The 13,848-nt window shown below is 41.3% G+C and overlaps 1 protein-coding gene across 3 annotated transcripts in view; it reads right to left on the minus strand.

Annotated features, from left to right (window-relative positions):
• Positions 1–13,848, minus strand: part of OSBPL11 (oxysterol binding protein like 11) — a 44,365-nt gene that overhangs the window by 17,512 nt on the left and 13,005 nt on the right. For all 3 annotated transcript variants that reach the window (XM_035129540.2, XM_035129549.2, XM_035129556.2), the window contains exons 2-5: positions 7,558–7,626; positions 3,563–3,738; positions 2,266–2,345; positions 1,226–1,405 (exon numbers count right to left, since the gene is read on the minus strand). In XM_035129540.2, coding sequence (XP_034985431.1) covers positions 1,226–1,405; positions 2,266–2,345; positions 3,563–3,738; positions 7,558–7,626 — 505 coding nt within the window. The remainder of the gene's footprint in view (positions 1–1,225; positions 1,406–2,265; positions 2,346–3,562; positions 3,739–7,557; positions 7,627–13,848) is intronic.

Below are 13,848 nucleotides of genomic sequence, written 5' to 3' on the forward strand. Positions count from 1 at the left end.
TTATGCATGGCGATCTCAACCTTCTGTAGCCAGCAATGAGAGCAGATTACATAGATAATTCACTGTGCAGCTTATTCAAACGAATATAAGGGAGGCTACGAGAGGGAGACTGATAGAATTTCATCACCATCCAGTGCTACATTCCAGCCCCAAGACTTATTACAGGAGTGATGATGGAACTGGTCATGAATTTGTGTTTCCTGCTCAGATAGTTTCTTAATTTAAAGAATCATGGTCTGAGCTTGCATTTCAAGAAAGATCCAATCCCAAATTCAGAGAGTAAGGCATCTCCCCGCCCACTGCCACCCCTCTTAGGTCAAGATAACACCTGTAACCCCTTAGTTCCATGTGTTAGATTTTCTTTCTCAACATGAAAGGATTATTTATTTATTTATTTATTTATTTATTTATTTATTTATTTATTTATTTATTAAATTTATACCTTGCCTTTCCATACAAAATACTCAAGGAAGCCAACAATTTAAAAAAATAAGAGTAAGTCGCAACTATCACCCCCGAGTACCCAGATAAGGAAGTGTACTGTATAGAGAATGGAAATAGCAGTTTATCAATTACTAGTTTTGTACTAGCGACCCATGATTAAGGCAGCAAAGAATGAGAGCACATGTTGAGTTCAATGCTCACCGCCAACCTCAACCTGAGTAGATTAAGGGAAAAGTAACCAGAATAAGTCATGGACGCTGCAATGTGTAAATTACTATTACAGTCATACCTCGGGTTAAGTATGCTTCAGGTTGAGTACTTTCAAGTTAAGTACTCCGCGGACCTGTCTGGAACGGATTAATCCACTTTCCATTACTTTCAATGGGAAAGTTCGCTTCAGGTTAAGTATGCTTTAGGTTAAGTACGGACTTCCAGAACCAATTAAGTACTTAACCTGAGGTACCACTGTACATTGATTTTTGCCGTCATTTAGAGAGTAAAATTCATGGTAAATTGCTGTTTTAGGGGGTGTTTTTCATCGTCTGGAACGGATTAATCCACTTTCCATTACTTTCAATGGGAAAGTTCGCTTCAGGTTAAGTATGCTTCTGATTAAGTACAGACTTCCGGAACCAATTAATTACTTAACCTGAGGTACCACTGTATCATAAATTCAATTATCGTGTTGAATTTTAGATAGTACAGGGGCTATTTGCTTTCCAAAGCAAGCTATTCTTACAAGAAACTGGTAAAAAGAAGAAGAAGTTAAGATTATACTAACCTCTCGTACATCGATTAAATGATCTGGCTGCAAAATGGGAATTCTCCTCCCAGCTGGCAGCTTGTGATGCCCAACATTAAAAAAGGAAGCTGCATTTTGGCTGGGTCTTCTCTGCAAACCAGGGGAGCCACTTCCTTGCGATGCAAGAGAGAAGCTGCGAGATTTCAGAGGAGGATTGTTCTGGTGAACAAACATAGGTATTAGGAAATACTTGAAAACTAATCCTGAAGTCTCCACCTTTTTTTACTTATATACATATTAAGTACATAGATATACTATTAGAATATGCACCCAGTGATTTAGAAAACCCTGAGGACTGGCTAAATCATCAACATATATTCAGGCCTTGACCAATACTAAATAATTCTTCAGAATGCAGAACTAGCCCCCATGGGGTTGCTGCTCCCCCTCCCCCACCACGCTTCAGTTTATAAAAGAGAACAGACATCTTCTCTGCTGTGCTGTACACCTAATTTATATCTACAAGAAAAAACAGATGCACAGTCTAATCCAATGCATGCTTACTCAGAAGTCCGTCCCACTGGGTTCAAAAAGGATTACTCCTAAGTGAAAGGGCTGCAGTTTCAGTTTTAAAGGCTGCATTGCCGTTACAATTTAAGGAAATAGACTTCAGATATCCCAAGTGCAGAAGAGACAGTGGTCCATGGAAAAAGCCAAACCTAGTTGGAAAGTTGTAGAATTTCCTTCTCGGGGTGTTTTAGAGGTGTTTAGCTAACTACCTGTCAGATTGTTTAGGTTTTACTGAACAGTGCCATAAGAAGCTACAGAGAAGTTACTACAGTGGCAATCAGAGGAGGTCCCCGCTATTCAACCATTACAACAAATACATGCTTAAGTTTGCAGCATCACGTTTCAAATAAAACACCATTAAAACCTAATTCGTCTTGGCATTGCTGTCATCTTTCTATGGTAGGCTCACGCTTCTTCAGCAATTGTAATTATGACCCTTTAAACTACATAATTGATGGGCAGTTTAAATAACTGCTGCATAACTTAAAAGTATACGTTACAGACATTACCTTTCCAATTGCTTCGGTGTGGTGCTGTGTGCATATCTGAAGCCTGCTGACCCAATGCTGCCGTTCTTTGGCATCAGTAGCTGAATTTTTTAAAAAAATCATCGGAAGGAAAAGGAAGTTCAGAGGCAGACAAGGCAAGAATACAATTATTTATTTCAAGTTAAGTTTTGTTTAGGGAACATCACTTCCAGCAATGCAGAAGGAGAGGGTGTGCAAAATGTGGGATAGATACAACCTGTGGCACCTCTTGCTTTGGGTTACTGGGTCTGATCCTGAGGCATATTATAACTCTAACCTCCCACTGCAATGGTTCTGTGATCTATGCAGCACTGATTGTCCACAGTACGCTTTTAGGTGATGCCAGGGCCACAACAAAAATAGAGGAAAATGCTTTCTACAGCAAACAATGGCAAATGCTGAACTAAAACAACTCCTCATGCACTCTGAGGAAGCTATACTGAAAAAGGAGGGTGCACACGGCAAAAAGAGCACTAAGCCCTGGTGGGCCCCCTTACCCACTTGTAATTAGCAGATAGTCAGCCAATCAGGATTTTTTTCTTCACTTCTCACTTCCCTCTCTGGTCCCCTGGCCTCTTGCTGTGCCTTGTGCATTGTTCACCTGGGCCCCCCTTATAATATCCTGGTGGCACCCGGTTGGGAAACACTGTTCTAACACACCCACACCTTTTCACAATCCACTGATTGGGCTGGGACAAATGTGGGAATCAGATAAGTGCAACTGTAAGATATATTAAGTGTTGCAAGTTTTGCACGTATTCACTATTAGTCAGAAGAAACCTTCCAGTCTGGACTGCAACAGAAAACTCCTCTTCAGTGAAATGTGGCATTTGTCTGAACACCTGTGTAAAAGGGTGAAGACCTATCAGCCCTCAATCTTCAGCAGTCACATTTTGCAAATATGCATTTTAGTAAAAAGTTACAGCACATTGATTGGTTACATCTGACTAAAAGCACCACTCTCCCCAAATGATGCATATAGAAAAAATGTGACTGTTTTTATGCCAACTATCAAAGTGGAATTAAATTAGAGGATTTCACTTATCTTTAATATTTTTCTTGTCTACTATGCATTTTTTAATGTAAAAAGAAAGTGTTTTATACCTCTAGCAGTTTAATTTGTTTAAAAAATTCTTGTTTGAGTTCAGACACAGTAATTATTCAGAACATACAAAACAGCAAGCAGTCACGGACTTGAAGAAGACAGCTACCCAAAGACAAGCAAAGAAGAAGCAAGGCTTCCTCCTAGTGGGGAAGTCCAAGAACTACAGAGTCTTACCTCGCAGCTTATATTGTTCTCCACTAGCTGCATTCACTGTGAACGTATGAGAGTCTTCGTCACTAGGAGAGATCACAGCTCCAGCCAGCTGTAATGTACCCCTGGGCTTCTGGTTTCTCAGCTGTTCATTCACAAAATATTCCAAGAGACCAGCTTCATTGTTCAAGACAAAATACCTGTAGTTTTGAGAGAATAAACCATGTAAGAGTAAAGCAAGACTAAAGGTTAAACAAATTGCTCTTTACGCAGATGGTCATATTTAGATATTTTGGGATTACAGAAAACTGGGTTGTGTCAATAAGAGAAGTGATTAGTTTCGGAATGCCCATCAACTGACTGATCAAATATTCCATGAAGTCAAGGGCAGTCATTGTCTGCCTTGAAGACCAGTCTGCCAGCTATAACCAGTTTCTTCCTGTTAGTTCAATAAATTGTCTCCCCACTCAGTAAATAAGCTGCCTCTGGGTCCACAGTCATGCTAAATGTACAAGCTGAGGGACAGGACCTCAGATCCTGCAGTTCCCCAGACTGGCAAGGAAGTCCTTCTACCACAAAGGAATTGCACATGTTTGTGGGCATTTTGTCCTTAGAAAAATATTATTTCTCCCCTTGGTATATAACTCTGTGCTGCTACTGAGACTAATGTTTTTGATGTGGGGGTGGTGAGGCTTTTCAGAGCAGCATAGGGCTAAGCTTGAATGTTGGGGGATTAGGTCAACAAAGTTTATCAAAATACTCTCTTGTCACCAGAAAACCTCTTGAACTTGGAACTGACTTAGAGGGTCAGGGTCTGCGTCTGGTGTTGGGCCATAAAAACAAACTAGGAATACTACTGCTGTGCCATTCCCCCTTTGCTGCTCAGTAACCTCAGCGACTGAGCTGGCTGAAGTGGTCTCTGGTAAGATTTTGGAAGAACAAGGACAATTATTCTAGGCAATTTCAATTTTCATGTGGGGTCTATTGTCATGTCAGTCCAGCTTGGCATTTCCTAACCTCCATGGCTATGATGGGAACGCCACAACAGACTGCTGGCAAACCGCACAGAACAGAGCATACCCTGAATATGGTTTTTGCTTTGAACAAAGGGAGGAGCAGTCTGAAAGGAGGGGATTCTACAATACCCCATGTCATGGACAGACCACTTACGGTACTGGGAAAGTGCAGACTCCTGGTGCCAGTGTCTCCCTACAGGGATGGAGGACCAAGAAGGATGGCCCACCCCTGAGTTTTATGGAATCCAATGGATTCCTGAATGATATCTGGAGGATTTCCCACAGGTGAACCTGTTGAAGATTTCATCAAATTGAGAAAAAGTGAGGTAACACACAATTGACCCTGAGTGTGTCCTCTCAGGTGCTGAGGAGTCCAGGCAGCCTCATGGTACTCTTAGGAGCATGGAAGATGAAGCAGGCTGGATAATGACTAGAATGCAAATGGCACATGTCTCACCCTGAAGCTGATCAAACACTAGAGTCCATAACCATGCAGTAGTGCAGGTGGCAAAAAAGACTTACTTTATCAGATGCACTGCACCTTCCAGTAAATGTCCAACTGAGTTTTCTAATGTGGCCTGAAGTTTGATCACACCTGCTGTTGTGGGTGGATCCTTAGTGTCCTTGGAAGCCCTTTGTGATGGTTTAGCTTTGTACTTTTGAGGACAAACTCACTTGATGCCCAAAGGACATCTCTGTTGAGTTTTCCGTTGCCATGTCTAACCTGCTGCTGCAGCCTGGTGACATTGACAGGGTCTTTGCAGCAATACTCTCTTGACCCCTGCTCTTCTCGGCTAATAAAAACTAGCAGAAAGGGTGTGACTGGGTGGGTTCAGAATGTAGTTAACACATTTCTGCATTGGGGAGGGTCCCTGCTGTCCTCAAGCCACTCCTCAAGCAGCCTACCCTGGACCTTTGATATAGGGCAACTTCCTTTCTAGAGGAGGAAAGTCATGGTGGAATCATGGTGGAGCAACTGCAGGCATGCCTAGAGGATACCAATTTTCTGGACCCTTCCCAGTCTAGGTTCAGGCCTGGTTATGGGATGAATCACCCTTGGGTCATTCAAAGAATTACCTTTATTAAGAGCAGGACACAGTATGACCATTCTCCTTCTTCTATGGTTTTTGATAGTACTGACAATGGCATCCTCTTGGATTACTCTACAAAATGAGTACAGGAGGGACTGCACTGCATTATCTCCAATACTCATCTGCAGGGTCATGTCCAGAGAGCAGGTTTATGACCCTCTGCCCAATATTTTTATTTAGCCAGAAAGGAACTTTTAAGAATGCCACACGATGTTTGCCTTGCTTCCAAAAGGTAGAAGTCCTTTAGACCGTCTGCGCATAGGTTGTGGAACTCCTTCCCTAGCCATTAAGCAATAACAATTGGTGCTTTGTTTCAGATTCCTGCTTAAGACTCTTCTGTTTGCACAGGCCTTTTCTGATGTATGGCTCAGTCATTGGTTATTGTGCATTGCACCCAATATATTTGCTAAATACTTTATAGGGGGAGGGAAACACAGCAGCAATTTAGGATGGAATTGTCTAGATTAGGGAACAGAGCTTAGGGACTCCTCCCCAGCACTGATGCTCTGACCAAATTCAGAATTCTATACCTGTGTTTAAAAAATGGGTTGCTGCTGTTTCTAAAAAAAAAAAAAATCAATAGATCCAGTCACATGCCATGCGTGGCTTGGTCCTAAGGGTATATATACTTCTGTTGCTTTACTTATAAATTATGTGTACGACATTTTAAAAACTTGCTAAGTTGTCCTAGACATCAGCGCTGGGGAAGTGGGATAATTTTTTGTGAAGGACTTTTGTGGCACTCTGATGGCTCACACACACACACACCAAATAACACTAATGGTAATTATATACTACCATTTCCATTATTAAAAGACGAAATTGTGCTACTGCTGCTTCATCACCACCTGTTCATAGGACAATAAAAATGCAATGGTTTCCTATGGGGTTAGTTTAATCACTATATAGTACCAATAACAAAATGTGTATTTGGGAAACCTCAGTGCAACGAAAACTAGTTGCTGACACACTGAGGGTTCAAGTTCAAACTGCACAGGCAATAAAGATGGGAGAAGCAAATTAATATAGTAGATATTTAGAGGAAATCATGAAATGCTGTTCCCTTAGCTCAAAACACACAATGCAATACAACTAAGGCATTGGGAGAGAAAAGGAAGGTGAAGTGCTTGGTTCACTTTTTAATTCTTCCCCTAAAGTCCAAGCAAATTTAACAGGTTTTTAAAATATACTGATGTGATTAACTTGAAGCAAAACATGGTGCATACTTCAGAGAGCCGGAAAAAAATAAGGAGCGGCATACCCAAATCTGTCAAATCGAAATAACACTGAGCTTTCGGGGTGGAAGGAAAGACTGCAGGGGTTGGGAGCAGCAGAAAAATTTGAATTCCTCAAAGCCTCTTTAGATTTGTGAAAAACAAGCATTTCAAACCTTTTTCAAATGTCCCCAAATACTGATGGCCAAAAGATGGTTGCAATAGCAATACACTAGTTATGCTAAATATTCTCCAAGAAGTATCTCAGAATACCATCTGTAATATTCCACAGGGATGCAGTATTTTATCTTGTAAACACTATGCTTTTCAAATGTACTGTACAATATAACATTTGAAATCAAAGCATGCCTCATTATTTTCACTTTACTCCCAAATATTAACTGTGCTCTGGGTTTTCCGAATGTGTTTCATAGCAGAGTTTTTCCTCAGAAACACACAAAACCTGCTAGTCAAATGAGGGCATTTACAGCTCAGGCAATCAATGCCTGGCACAAAAATAAGAGATTATTGATGCAACACTTCTGCCTTTATCTGTAGTTTGCTTATCGTTTTCTAAAACAGAACAAAAACAGCCCTTGACTATGTCCAGCATTTTAAAACAAATCCCTGCCTACCGATTAAGACAACTTCATTTCATCATTAGGTAATACAGTGAATTTTTAAGAAACCATACTTACCGGTACTGCCAGCCTGTGACAAGATTTGTGTATTTCATTAAATAGCCCGATATATTTTCCATGTGGTCACTGTGACAAATATAAGAACAAAGTCCATCAGAAAAAGAGTAATAATGACAATGAAAACATTTCACGTAGAAGTTCTGCAATTTCATATTTGCAGCCTAAATCTTCTTCCAATAACTTTATTTTTAGAAGCTGACTCTAAGTCAGCATTAATGTCAAATGACTCTGAAAGAGAGACTGCTGCAAGTGCTTGGTCTTCTCCTTGTCTTTGCAGTGTTGATTCAGAATGGAGACGCTTTACACCTACTAGACTGCAGATTAAGGGGAGCCAATTCCAGCATTACTGACACAGAAACCACTTTGAATCTGCATTAAAATTACACGGCACCTCTCATTTATAAAGCTTCAACATTAAGATTAAATTACTCAACACACTTAAGGTTTCTAATTTCCCCCAAGATTACGTCTGGGCTCTTGGACAACTTTTCACTATGAAAATTGTTCTTAACTAAGGCTAAAAAGAACAGGCTTAACAGAATGGAGTTAAGCAAATCCATCACTGGGCACTAGTAATTAAGGAAAGAGTTGTTTTCATTTCCAAACACACTGTTCTTGGAACCTCTAAGTGCACATTATAAATTATGACCCTCATTGGAAAATGGAGTATTTGGTGCAATTCCAAAAATCTAAAAGAAAGATCTGAAACCCTGCCATGGTTCAGAAGATCATAGGCTTGTTTACATGTTGCACTGAACACAGATGCAAGTCATCTTTACATACGTGCAAGTGTTTGTGTGGGAGTGTGCACTTCCTAATTTATATAGCTCAATCTGTGTAGGCTGTGCACTTATTAAATGTTATATGTGAATGTACAGATCAACTCTTTGTGTACACGGATCATACACTTGTTGAATGTAACGTCTGAACACCCTTCATATCTCAGCTTAATAAAGTAAGTTCACTAGGTGCAAATAGTAAAAAGCGGCTACCTCTCTCTCTCTCTCTCTCTCTCTCTCTCTCTCTCTCTCTCTCTCTCTCTCTCTCACACACACACACACACACACACACACACACACACCTCTCCCTCTCTGCCCAAGTGCATTTATCCCTCCCTCACACAAACCACACATTCAAATATACCTCCCTACTAAGACACTACACACACACACCCCTCTGTGCCCAACTGCATAATTCTAAAAACACACAGTCCTTTCATGGGGTGAAGCAAGTGCCTTCTGTAAGCTACCCAGAGTGGCTGGGGAAACCCAGCCAGATGGGCAGGGTATAAATAATAAAATCATTATTATTCAAATTATTATTTTTATTCTGCCAGTTCCAAGTAGGCAAGAAACAAGCAAAGAGGATGGATGGGCCACTAAGCAAGCAAGGAAGTCATCCCTGCCATTTTTCTCTCCCCCCCCCCAATCCTTGCAGACCAACCAAATCCAAGGCGGCAGGCCCACCCCAGCTCAACCCACCCTCCCCCCACCCCAAAATATTGAGGGATACCAAGCTGGCACTCATAGGCGCCATGGTGCCTGGAAGCACCAGGGAAGGCCTTCTGCATTGGTTATCCCCAATCTAAAGAGTGTACCTGGGCCACTAATGAATGGACCACAGCACCTACACCAGACTCCCTCCTCCCTTTAGAGAATGGATTCCCAGTTGGCATCAGCACCACCATCTATTCTATAAACTGCATAGTCTGTTCTTCAGCCCAACAGCGCCTGCTAAGACACTGCTCCATCACTGTATCCGCTGTAAAGGAAACATATTGCTGTGTAGTGCAAGTATACTGATATGTTACTGCCATCCTTTTGGCAATCTCTTCCAGCAGGTCCACATGGACACTAAACAGAAGAGGACAGAATGAAACCCTGACATGCCAGCACAGAGTTACTCAAGAATGGAAGAACAATCCCTGATCTACCTATGAGATTTGCCCCATCAAAAAGGAGAGCTCCATTTCTGGGTTCCTAACCCCAGTCAGATCCTATAACTGGCCCACCAAATTGGTTGATGTAACTTAAGTGATATTTTGAGCCCTGGTTAAAGTGCATAAAATGATCAAACTGGAAAATCTACCATTCAAGGAATCCCATGCTGCTCTGGTGGGAAGTTGTCAAGGTAAATGAATGCTTCTCCATGGTCACTTGGGAGAAAAGCACCCCTGCATGCCTGAACACCAGGAATAAATATTTTAAAATCCATAGAAACTCTAAAAGACTTATAAAAATAAAAAATCAGCATATCCCATACAGCTAAGGGCACAGAGATATTGTACTAGGCACAACCTTATTAAGCAAGTCAGCATTGCTGGGTGCCTATTTCATGTGCAAAACACAGAACCTGTCCTAGATGCAAGCTGAACTGAAGCATTTACTAAATATAATGACCTATTTTTCATTTAGAAGCCTACATCAAAGTGCCTTCCTTTAGAGCTGCATACATAGGGTGTGTGAATAATTGAAAGAGCATAAAAGAATCAGAAACGTTACTCATTTCAAGGGTGAGACAGAGCAACACATCTCATAGTGGAGCAAACTGCCAATATTTTTAAAGTGCTGGATGACACAGAACGTGGTTTTTCTCAAATTATATCAACATAGAACTACCTTGCCACAATTTGTTAAGGTGCAACTGAATTGCCGCAAGTTGTAGTTCAGAGGCTTGACTCTTTTAACGGAAAATACGGAAACAAAAGAATTAAGCCAAATCCATGATGCAAAGATTGACGAATTACAGACAGAAAATATATTGTAGTAAAGATGAATGAGTGTGTGAATCAGTGGCTGCCTCAGCAGAGTAATCAGGCATGTATATCATAAATCAGGTGGCTATGGTGTTAAAATCTGGCTCATATAAAATGCTTGTTGCAACGTGGAGAAAGATAGTTATCCCTTTGACCATCTTTTCTCTTTTACATCATAATTCTGGAACAGGGTATTAAGATTTAATCATGTTAGTTTTGATGATTTAGTCAATGGAATTGACCATTTACATATGGACATAGCTTGACCATAGTAGTACAAGCATTAGGGAAAATACAAAAAAAGTCTCTTGGTATCCCAGTTCAAGCTTTCATAACTGCTGAATTGGACTACAGTACTGTATTGGAATGCATGGGCTACCCATGAGGCTGATTTGGAAACTGCAGCTAATACTGTATAGAATTCTGCAGTATAGAATTCCTTCTGGAGTAGTGAGACTAGTAATTTGAAACAATGCTTTTATTGAAATCAGACAGCCACCAGTTTTGTTGCCTACTGAAAACACTTCTGTCAAAAACTTTTAGAGAATAATTTTGACCAAGTGTTGGCCATTTCTTCCATATTTTGTTATCTTTATAATTTTACAATGTTTTCATGATTCTGTTGTACACCACTGTGGTTTTTAATGAGTAGGCTCTGTGTGAGTGTGTAATAAAAAAGGCTGTGTGTCTGTGTTTCTAATAAAAATACACCTTACTCTTGTCCATTAGGCCCTTGTATATGCCAAAAAGCTTCATTCCATTGTTGTCTCTGGTATTTTTCACCAGATTCTTTCTTTGCCCTTCCCACTTGCTGAAGAAAGTCTCTTTTCAAAAGGCTAGAGGAAATTTTTCTAGCCATCAAGGTCTAACAAAAAATATATAACCACATATTGCTTGCTCAGTGATTGGCTGCGGATCACAATGAATGAGCTGAACTTGTAACAGCATCTCTGTCTGTCTGTCTGTCTGTCTGTCTGTCTGTCTGTCTGCAATCAACCCAAATGACATAGAACACAAGAGGTTCTATCCAACATGGCACTACATTGAATGTTCCATCAGTGCAAGGATTTCTAATTGCACAATGGAGCCTTCTCCCATGCACCCCCTAGATTTGTTCCAGGGGTTTCCTGAACACTCCGGAACAATCTGAGGAGGGTACAAGGCATACAGTGGGGGCGGGGCGGGAAGGACAAGGTCCTAATGTGCAAGAAGAAATCCTTGACAGGAAAAGTTAGTTGAACATTACCCATTATGTCCCAGCTTCCTCTGGTTCAGCAAAAGCATTACTTTTGCTAATACTATATTAATTTGATATAATTATGTACCAGCAAGGTAGACAAACAACAGTATGTATCAGAAGAAAATGCACTGTTCCCCCCCCCCCCGAGGTCATACAGGGACAAGAGGGTACTTCCTGCACTCACCAAAACACTCATCCCACCCCTTTTCCTGTTAACTTTCCCCTGCAAGAGAGGAGAGGAGTACAAAGCAGGCAGTAACCACAAGCAAATAAGATCTGGCCAGTCTAAAACATATTTTCTAAAACCGTTGTAAGAAAAAGCTCAAGACTGGCAAACTGTCCTTTAAGCATTCTCAACTGTAACAGGCAAAAACAAGAGACAGTAGGTTGTTTACTTCAGGTCCAAGAAAAGTGGACTGAAGCTTCAGAAAAGTAAAAGAGCACAGCCCATTGGCCCAGGTGATGCTTTAATCCAGTGGTTCCCAACAGGTGGTCCGGGGACCCCCAGGGGTCCGCGAGCTATGCCAGAGGGGTCCGCAAGATGCTATTAGAATAAAAAATATATTAAATATATTTCGTATGATATCAGATTTTTTGTTTTGGCCGCTTCCTGCATGAGCAGAGTCTAGCGCAAAACTAGAATTAGATAGAGGCAGTAGTTCTGCTGTATGCTGTTAGGTGGCGCTTTACAAACACTACTGTTTTGCAAAGAGGCAGCGCGTGCATTCTACTAACGCTCACCTCCCCAAGATGCTTTGCGCGTGTCGGCTTCATTTGTGCGCTACTGCGCAGGTACCCTGTCTTCTCCATTCCCCTCCCTCCTCCCTTGCGCGCGCTGCCTCTTTGCAAAACAGTAGTGTTTGTAAACAAAGCGTTGTTTTTCGCGGAAGCTACAGTTCGCGTAGTTAAAAATGGACCGTTGGTTAAAAAGTGGTTTGTTAAAATGACTAAGGCCTACAGATGAAGAGGAAGAGAATGCATTTGATGTTCAAGCAAGTAAGTCAGTGACTCTCGAACCGATCTTGTCAGTGTCCATTGAACCTAAATCGTAACTGTAAAAAACGTATAAATATAAAATATAAAAAGACTCTTAATTTGGCTCTCACTTTTTAATTTTAGGATTAGGAATTAATGGGGGTCCTTGTCACAATAGCGGCTCGATGAGGGGTCCTCGAGAAAATTTTGTTGGGAACCCCTGCTTTAATCTATCTGTAGAAAACCAAACTAATTATGGGGGGGGGGGCGCAAGTTGCTTTGCTGTGCTGATCCCCCAAGCTTAATGCGAAGAGTGGGGAGGACTTGCACCTAACTGGGAGAGGTGTGGGAGTTTGATAACTCTTCCACTGGTCCTGAGAGAGGAACCATCAGAGGTGCAAGAAGAAGAGATCAGGGAAACTTTCATGCTTCCCTTGGCAGCTGTCCATATCTCACATTTTAAAACCCATTGATCTAATGCAATGACCCTTACAAAACAGCTCTGTTCTAAAACAGTACAACTTATTTATATCACAGGCAGGAAATGCAGTATTAGATCCTCTGCAGAGCACTGTTAGGATAGGGAATAGAGCCCACAACACCATGATTTTGCAACACAAAACTACTTATTTGTGTCAGTTCCTATTGCTAAACCCTGCTGCCTGTTGTTGTTGTTTAGTCATTTAGTCGTGTCCGACTCTTCGTGACCCCATGGACCAGAGCACGCTGCTTCAAATCACGTGAACTAGTGCTCTCTCTCTGAAATTAAAGGGCTTAAAATGAGGAACTACACTCCCTACTCAGTGCTGAGAAGCCTAGAACAAGCAAACAGTTCACAATCAATTTGCAGCTCTAAAACAAATCGCTCACATGTCTGGCCAACGTGCACCGTTTAGAAAGTAGCTCTCCTGTCAGGCTCTGAAACCTACCTTTGAAGGGTCTTTGAAGAAAAAGCATAGAAAAGTGGAGCAAGCCCATAAACAAAGACTCATTTCCTCTCAGCTAGAAACTGAAACATGTTTTTAAGTAGAAGGTAGTAAGCCTTAGTGCTCAAGGTCTGTTTCTAGCACCTTTTACATATCCAACTCCTCCTACCCTGCCCAGAATTGGTTAGTTGGTGTCTGTAGATGATAAGCATGCGTCTACACATCCTCATGACCAAGTTAAGAGTCTTGTATGCTTCCACTTACTTTGGCACAACAGTCAACAACCCTCACTGACTTGCTATCTAAGGCATGTTTTAAATTCTGAACTGAGCAGTGTGAAGTGTCGAGATAACCGAAGGCCACTTCAAAATGGCTCAATGAAGCAGCGGTTT

The sequence above is a fragment of the Zootoca vivipara genome, chromosome 1, assembly GCF_963506605.1.
Source record: "Zootoca vivipara chromosome 1, rZooViv1.1, whole genome shotgun sequence".
In the NCBI taxonomy this organism is placed as follows: domain Eukaryota; kingdom Metazoa; phylum Chordata; class Lepidosauria; order Squamata; family Lacertidae; genus Zootoca; species Zootoca vivipara.